The 9,394-nt window shown below is 43.1% G+C and overlaps 1 protein-coding gene across 1 annotated transcript; it reads left to right on the forward strand.

Annotated features, from left to right (window-relative positions):
* Positions 1-3,311: 3,311 nt before the first annotated feature.
* Positions 3,312-4,925, forward strand: LOC136062507 (uncharacterized). Its single transcript, XM_065761599.1, has one exon. It carries the CDS (start codon positions 3,312-3,314, stop codon positions 4,923-4,925), a length of 1,614 nt encoding a protein of 537 aa, XP_065617671.1.
* Positions 4,926-9,394: the final 4,469 nt, after the last annotated feature.

Below are 9,394 nucleotides of genomic sequence, written 5' to 3' on the forward strand. Positions count from 1 at the left end.
AACTTATCTTCTTCCACTTTTGCGACACAAAATTAAAATCGTATGCATATAACAATAAAATGTATACAACATTCTCCTCTTTTTTTTTTCCTGATAGAAGGGTTTTTTTTTTATATATATATTATTCTTTGGATTTTGATAAGAAGCGTTTTTGTTTTTATATCACATCATTATTTTAGCAATTACAATTATATTTATTTCAATTATCTACATGTATAATATTTCATCTTCTTCCTAACCTTTCACCTTCCTCATTCTCTCTTAATCAATGAATACGTTTCTTTTTCTCTTCCCCTCCATAGTTTTAGATGTAAATATTTTCTTTCTTTGTCACTCTTATAATGAACAAGTTTATTAGGAAATTTGATAAGAAATTTGTTTCACCATTGCATTTTTTTTTTTTTTTTTATTTTTTTCCCCTCAATCTCTTTCTCTTTCATTGTTTCAAATTCTATGTTTTGGTAATGAACTTTGAGGCTTTTTAGCAATGAAGTGTTAAAAATTAATTAAAAAATTGAGTGGAAGATCAATAGATGAACGATTGTGTTTCCAAAGTTCCCTATAATTTTGCCCCCCCTGAATTAAAATCTTAGCTCCGCCACTGTTTCTAGGTCGTGGTTTTGTTTGGTGAGACGCTCCACAGTTGCGGTGAGAGTTCGGACCTGTCTCTTGAGGGCAATTGTGGGTGGTTCCTTTCCTTGGATGTCGTTGGTGGTTGCCATCAAGCGAGTAAGCACCATGCAACTCTTTTATCTCAAGGATAAAGCAATGACTGATTACTCGTTCCTTCCCACAGACGGTGCCAACTGATGATACCGAAAAAACCACCAGTGAGCCACACTTACTCACACGTTCAAAATGCAACCTGCACAACACAAGAAAGTAGAAAGACCTAAATAGAGAGTACCGGTGTGGTGCCGGCCAAATATCCTCCGAAAGTCAAGTTAGAATCTTTTACAACTCCAAAGTGCTAAAAATGGTCAATTATGCGTACCTTGATTTTGTGAGGGTATCTGGGTTTTATAGTAGTCGAATGTTGACCTTTTTTCCTTCGACACGAAGTCCTTTCCCTATAGGAATCGTTTTTTGAGAAATCCTAAACGTGATGGACAAGTCTTTTCCTTATAGGGAAGATCTTCATCAATATATGTAACCTCTGGAATCCTCCTCGCATTAGGATTCTGTTTCCCTTAGGATTCTATGGTGTGTTCTGCAAGTATTCCTATTTAGGGTCTCCATCTAACCCATGGCCAGTCAATCCGTCATCTGTTCATTCCAAATACGTCCTTAACAGGTCTTGCACACAATAGGTTCATCTATTTTACAGCCCATTAACAGTGAACAGCCCAGCCCACTAGGCTAGGATTAGGGGTGTCTAGACCCGAACCACACCCGCCGGACAAACCAAACCGCCCGATCTCCACCCGATTTCAGCCCGAACCGATGCTCCTATCAGTCGGTTATGGGTTGCCGTGCCCAAGACCCGACGCCGGCGGGTCGAGTGGCGGTTTTCTTCTCCAAAACCCGAGCCACTTGACCTGACCGATGTTTTATATAAAAAATGCAAAATCCGGCAAGGTCGAGCTTAGATTCGAGGAGATCCGGCGAGGTCGAGCTTAGATTCGAGGAGATCCGGCCAAGTCCCATCAATTTTTAGCCCAAAAATGCAGAATCTGGCGAATATTTCTAGAATTCGGTGAGATTTCCAGGTTCTGACGACTTTTTTTTTTTCCAGATTTTGATGCTTTCTTTATTTCGATGACCTGCCCGACCCGACCGACGTTCACCTCACCCGAAACCAACTCGACCGATGCTTCTGGCGGGTCGAGTCCGGGTTCCTCCACCCTTCACCCGACGCCAGTGGGTCGAGTCCGGGTTGGGTCCAAAACCGACCCGACCCGACCCGTGGACAGCCCTAGCTAGGATCCGTCGCTATTAATTTTTCCCTCTTCAATTGACATTTGAGTTTTTTGTGTTGTGATCCCCAATTTTGGTTTTTATGGGTTGTAATTTATTTATTTATTTAAATTTGGTGCTGTGTAGGTGGGAATTTATTGACAAAGATCTTATACAGTATTTTAACTATATGCTAAGCATCCCTATCTCTCTTTCATGTTCTTTTTGCCTAAATTTTGTTTACTAGGTTCTGTTTGCCTAAATATTCCAAGACCATGATAGCATTTCTTCTGCATGCCTAGAACTTTATTACGCCCAAATCTTTTAATTTATTTTTTTCTTTTTCTTTTTCTTTTTCTTTTTAGATTTTAGAATTTCTTATATAATTCTATCAGCAAATTATAGCATGTTAATTTTGTTGGTTGGTTTTCTGTATTTTGTGGAAGATTTGCACAAACAAGGCCTTCTGGTATTGGAGCAATATCTTTACACTCAATTAAGTGAGGATCAACATGTTGAGAATTGATGTTCATGACCATGTCTAACTTATTTTTGAAATTTTTTTTCCTTTACATTTTAGATTTTAGAATTTCTTATACAATTTCTGTGGGGGGAAAAGGGTCCAATCCAATATAATGGGCCGAAAGCCCATATGAGAGCTATTGTGCGACCGAGAAGAAGGAGATGGTAAGGGCAAGGCCCATCTGGAAGTGGGACCCTCAGAGGGAAGAATGATTACAACCCGAAGAGGTCATCTTCTATCCGAAGAGGTTATATTCCTCTGACGAGAATAGTATAGGTCAATTGAACGTATAAGAGGTCAAAATGGTCTTCCGAGGACTCATTCTGATCAAGATAAGCTCTGAGTACACTGGGAGATGATAAGGATGAAGAAATATCTAAGGGGAAAGCTGCTACCATCGTATTTAATGTTCTGCAGCAACTTTTCTGGCCGCATTTATGTGGAGAAGACTCCTGAACAGTGTCTCCTCACCTATCGCCACTCACACGGAGCTGAAGAAGATGCTTGACGTGACACATACTCAAGTAGATTCACGGATGAAGTACAAGTGAACGATGGAGATGAAGAGAAGGGAGATTATATAAAGGAAAGAAGCTCCTAACGTAAAGAGGAGGAGAATAAAAAAGAAAGAGAGAATTTGACTGTAACCCTAAGACCTTTGTTCATCAGTAAAACAATAATATAACTCTTCGGATATTCAGGCTTTACGTGTAAATCCATGTTGGCTTGTATTTGAAAGTTGTGATTCGTTGTTGTCAATCCAATACTTAACCTAGCTCTTTCACCCATACTCTATAAATTTATTGTTTTGGGCTTGTGCCACAAATCTTAACCCTATAATTGGCGCCATCTATGGGGAGAGCTTGAGTGTAAGGGGAAGCAGCAGTTGGTCATGGATGAACCAGGGCAACAACCGGCAGAATCTGGGGCGTCTCAACATATAGACCCTTTTCTCAATTTGGAACGAAGACAAGACCGTGAAAGCAGTGTGCATACCACACACACTGAACGAACTCAGCCTCGTGGCGGAAGTCATGTTTCTCATGTAGAGAAGAACAGCATGCAAATAGAGATTGAAAGGTTAAGAAGGGAGTTGCGCCATGCGAAGAGAAAGCGTACTGTCTTACACTCTGATGACGACTCAGGAGACGGACAAGACATCACTTATGAGCAGAGGTCTCGAACTCCAATCAACGAATCTTTTTCATATGAGGATGAGCACCCTCGTAAGAAGCAACCTCAAAGGCCATCACATGGAGGGGTGGGTAATAATGCCATGAGCAAGGCTTTGAATCAAATCTCTAGGTCACCTTTCACGTGCAGGATTGAAGGAGCGAAACTTCCTCGGCGTTTTAACCAGCCAACCTTTACTATTTACAACGGTAAAACTGACCCTATGGAATATGTGATCCATTTTAACCAAAGGATGGCTGTCTACTCCAGAGATGAAGCTCTGATGTGCAAGGTATTCCCTTCTAGTCTTGGACCCGTGGCCATGAGGTGGTTTGACAACCTGAAAGCACACTCCATCGATTCTTACCAAGAGCTCACTCAAGCTTTTGGTTCACGTTTTGTCACATGCCAAAGGGTGGCCAGGCCCTTGTCTTCTTTGCTATCCTTAAGCATGCGTGAAGGCGAGTCCCTTAAGGCGTATTCGGATAGATATTGGGAGATGTTTAAAGATATGGAGGGCAACTTTGATGCAATGGCCCTAGACACGTTTAAGCTGGGTCTCCCCACTGATCATGGTTTAAGGACATCCTTGTCCGGCAAGCCTGTCACTAACATGCGTCAGCTTATGGACCATATTGAGAAATATAAAATGGTTGAAAAAGATCAGCAGCAAGGGAAGGGTAAGGATAAGGTTACCCCCCAAGACAGGAAGGATTTCAGGTTGGATCGTTACAACAACAATAAGCCGAGGAAAGATTTTGCTGGGCAGCCAGGCTCAGTAAATGCTCAAGCAGTCAATACAGTGTTCAAAGAGCCAGTTCATCAAGTCCTGGAAAAGATCAAGAACGAATCATTCTTTAGGTGGCTGAGTAAAATGGTAGGGAATCCTGAGAGACGCAATTACAATCTCTATTGTCAATACCACCAAGACTATGGGCATGCCACTAGAAACTGCAGAAGCTTGTGGGATCATTTGGACCAGCTGGTCCGTGAAGGCAGGTTGAGGCATCTTTTGCATCACTCTGGTGGCCGAGGAGGTCAAGCGAATTTTGAGTCTGAGAAGAGAGATTCTACGAAACCTCCATTATGTACTATTAACGTCATTTTCGCAGCGCCAGGAAGAACAGGGTCCTGGCCGACCAAAGTTATATCAGTGGCTCGGCTACCAGCAGGGGATACTGGCCGAGATCCGAGGAGCTCTACGCAAGCTGCCCCGCCCGTTTTAGGCTTTTCGAATGAAGATAAAGCTGGGACCATTCAGCCTCATGACGACGCTTTGGTAGTCACACTCAGGATCGGGGGATACGATGTGAAGAGGGTGATGGTGGACTAAGGTAGCGCGGTGGAGATCATGTATCCTGACCTCTTTAAGGGGCTAAACCTTACGCTCGATGACTTAACGCCATACTGTTCTCCCCTGGTCAGCTTTGAAGGAAGGATGGTTACTCTGAAAGGACATATACGGTTGCCTGTACAGATTGGCTCAGAAGTAGTTGAAGTGGACTTCATTGTGGTAGATGTCTATTCCCCTTATACGACGATTGTAGCCAGGCCTTGGTTACACACGCTAGGGGCTATTTCCTCCACTCTGCATCAAAAAATCAAATATCCATCCGAAGGGCGCGTTTGTGAAATCCGCAGCGACCAATCCTCGGCCAGGCAATGTTTGGTGGCTGCCATACGACATGAGCCTGAAACTGAATCCTCAGCCAGGGCGAATGGAGACCTATAGCAATTAAGGGGTCGGTTATCACCCGTTGAAGATCTTGACGAGGTCGCTAAATGCGAGGACGTAGTACAGGTTTTAATTAGGAACAATCCTGAAAGATACTTTCAAATCAGGTCTCAGATACCTCAACCAGAGAAGGAAGAGCTAATTGATTTCCTTAAAAGAAATATTGATGTGTTCGCCTGGAGTACTTATGAAGCCCCAAGAGTGGACCCGGAGTTCATTTGCCATCATTTGAGGGTTAACCCACTGAGTGTACCCAAGAAGCAGCCTCCTCGGCGGCCATCCAAAGAGCATGCGGATGCAATCAAAGAAGAGGTGATGAAGCTCAAACAGGCTGGGGCTATTAAGGAAGTTTTTTACCCTGAATGGTTGGCAAATACTGTGGTGGTAAAGAAGAAGAGCGAAAAGTGGCGAGTTTGTGTGGACTTTACGGACTTGAATAAGGCTTGTCCTAAGGATCCTTTCCCTATGCCAAAGATTGATCAATTAGTAGATGCCACTGTCGGCCATCCTCGGATGAGTTTCTTGGATGCTTTCCAAGGTTACCATTAGATACCGTTAGCCCCAGACGACCAGGAGAAAACAGCTTTTGTCACTCCCATTGGTAACTACCACTATAAAGTGATGCCATTCGGTCTGAAAAACGCAGGCTCTACTTATCAGCGAATGATGACCAAGATGTTTGAATCACAATTGGGCAAAAGCGTTGAGGTCTATATAGACAACATGGTGGTAAAAAGCAAGGTTATTTCCTAGCATATGAAGGACCTTGATAATATTTTTGAAACCCTGAAGAGACATAAGTTGCGTTTGAACACCTCAAAGTGCTCATTTGGGGTGGGATCAGACAAATTTTTGGGTTACATGGTAACACACAGGGGAATTGAGGTTAATCCCGATCAGATAAAGGCTATTCAAAATCTGCAGCCTCCTCGGAATCCGAAAGAGGTGCAGAAGTTAACAGGAATGGCAGCTGCTTTGAATCGGTTTATCTCCAGGTCCGCTGATAGGTGTAAATCCTTCTTCTCGCTGATCAACAAGTGGAAGGGATTTGAATGGACTGAAGAATGTGCCTCAGCTTTCCAACAACTTAAGGACTACTTGGCTCAGCCACCAATTATGTCTAGCCCTGAACCAGATGAGGTCTTATTTGCCTATATCGCAGTGGTTCCCCATGCGGTAAGTCTAGTGTTGATAAGAGTGGATCAAGGTATACAAAGGCCGGTTTATTGTGTAAGTAAGTCTCTACATGAGGTCGAGATCAGATACTTGCCATTGGAAAAAGCAATTTTGGCAGTAGTACTTGGAACACGAAAATTGCCCCACTACTTCCAAGCACATATTGTCGTTGTGCTCACGCAACTCCCACTTAAGACAGTATTCCGAAGTGCCGATTACACGGGGAGGATAGCCAAGTGGGGCACTATTCTAGGAGCTTTTGATATCAAGTATATGCCTCGCACTTCAGTCAAAGGGCAGATCCTTGCGGATTTAGTGGCCAAGTTCACGGAGCACAGCTTAGAAGAAGTAACGACAAAAAGGAGACATTGATGAAAAATCGGTTGGCATGATCTCTCAACAACCTCCTGCCCGTTGGGAAGTGTATGTAGACGGCGCTGCGAATCTGAAAGGTTCAGGAGTAGGGCTAGTCCTGATATCTCCAGAGAGAATCGTTGTTGAAAAGTCATTAAGGCTGGATTTCGACGCGACCAACAACGAGGCAGAGTACGAAGCCCTATTGATGGGGATGGCTATGGTCCGAAGAATGGGAGGAAAGGCCATGGAGTTGTTCTCGGACTCAAGATTAGTTGTGGGCCAAGTACAGGGGGAGTTTGAAGCGAAGGATGAAAGAATGCAAGGATACTTGAATCGAGTCAAACGACTGCAGGCGGAATTCGATTCTTTCAGCTTGCTACATGTTCCTAGAAGTAGTAACGCGCACACAAATTCTTTGGCCACGCTAGCCACTTCTTTGGATTAGGACTTGCTGAGAGTTATCATTGTTGAAAATCTCCATGAGCCCACCGGGACAGGGGCTGATGCAGTCCGAGTCCACCAGATCCAAGATAGTCTCTGCTGGATGGACCCTATAATCAAATTCTTAAAAGATGACGCTTTGCCGGAAGAGTGGGGAAAGACTAACAAAATTCGAAGGAAGGCTACCAGATTTTGGCTGTCCGAAGATCGAAAATTTTACAAACGATCCTATTCAGGGCCATACCTGTTGTGTGTTCATCCAGAGGTGGCTGAGTCGCTACTAAAAGAGTTGCATGAAGGAATTTATGGGAGTCACATTGGAGGTAGGTCGTTGGCCCATCGAGCCATTACTCAAGGGTATTGGTGGCCGAACATGCAAAAAGAAGCCCATAACTATGTAAAGAAGTGCGATCAATGTTAGCGATTCGCACCGAACATACACCAACCAGGTGGAGTCCTCAACTCGCTATCTAGTATATGACCGTTTGCCCAGTGGGGTTTGGACATAGTAGGTCCATTCTCGAAGGCTGCAGGAAACAGGAAGTACCTCCTAGTCGGCACAGACTATTTCACGAAATGGGTCGAAGCTGAGCCTCTGGCCAATATCCGAGACGTAGACATGCAGAAGTTTGTATGGAAGAGTATCGTTACCCGTTTCAGAGTTCCTCATACTCTCATCTCGGACAACGGCTTACAGTTCGACAGTAATGCATTTCGGAGTTATTGTAGCGAACTGGGAATCACGAATAGATACTCTACCCCTTCATATCCTCAGGGGAATGGGCAAGTTGAGGCAGTTAATAAAGTCATAGTTAATGGATTAAAGAAGAGATTGGACGACGCGAAGGGTAAGTGGGTTGAAGAGTTGCCACACGTGCTTTGGGCTTACAGAACTACTCCTCGCAGATCTACTGGAGAAACTCATTTTTCGATAACTTATGGAGCTGAAGCTGTCATTCCTTTGGAAACGGGGTTCCCAACTTTAAAAACTAGCTCGTTCAGTCCGACCAGCAATGATAAGTTCTTAGAAGCAGGTTTGGATTTGATCGAAGAAAGAAGAGAAAATGCAATGGTTCGGCTAGCGCATTACCAGCAGAAACTTAGGCAGGGCTATGAAGCCAATGTCAAGCTAAGACCCTTAGAACCCGGTGATTTGGTGCTTAGAAAATTTGTTGGCACTGCGAAAAACCCAGCCTGGGGAAAATTAGGACCAAACTGGGAGGGACCATATCGCATTACTTCATGGGCTGGCATTGGGGCATATTTCCTAGAGGACTTGGATAGTCATGTAATACCACGCCCCTGGAATGTAAATAACCTCAAAGGGTATTATAATTAATCGAGCCATTTCTTTGTTCCTCATGATAACTTGTCATCCTTATTGGTTCTCTAAGTGTTTAAACTTAAACCCAATCATGCCTGTAGTCCTCGGACCAGATGATTTTGGGTTAGTTAACACTCCTTATTGGTTCTCTAAGTGTTTAAACTTAAACCCAATCATGTCTGTAGTCCTCAGACCAGATGATTTTGGATTAGTTAACACTTCTTATGGGTTCTCTAAGTGTTTAAATTTAAACCCAATCATACCTGTAGTCCTCGGACCAGATGATTTTGGGTTAGTTAACACTCCTTATTGGTTCTCTAAGTGTTTAAACTTAAACCCAATCATGCCTGTAGTCCTCGGACCAGATGATTTTGGGTTAGTTAACACTTCTTATGGTTCTCTAAGTATTTAAACTTAAACCCAATCATGCCTGTAGTCCTCGGACCAGATGATTTTGGGTTAATTAACACTCATTGTTGGTTCTCTAAGTGTTAAACTTAAATCCAATCATGCCTGTAATCCTCAGACCAGATGATTTTGGATTAGTTAACACTCCCTATTGGTTCCCTAAATACTTATGCTTAAACCCAATCGTGTTTGTCATCCTCGGACCAGGTGATTTTTAGTTAGTTAATACTTTTGTGCTGTTATTAATACTGAGAGTTATTTTTAGAATAAATCTTGCCTGGCATTATTAACTGTGTTTAATGTCAACTTTAAACCTGTGTTAACATTCCTAGTAGACATGCAAAAGGATTTGTCCAACTCT

Source organism: Quercus suber, unplaced genomic scaffold, assembly GCF_002906115.3.
Source record: "Quercus suber isolate HL8 unplaced genomic scaffold, Cork oak 2.0 scaffold_421, whole genome shotgun sequence".
Taxonomy (NCBI): Eukaryota; Viridiplantae; Streptophyta; class Magnoliopsida; order Fagales; family Fagaceae; genus Quercus; species Quercus suber.

Coding starts and splice junctions, on each gene's coding strand:
- LOC136062507 (XM_065761599.1), top strand. CDS start 3,312: ATGGATGAACCAGGGCAACAACCGGCAGAATCTGGGGCGTCTCAACAT.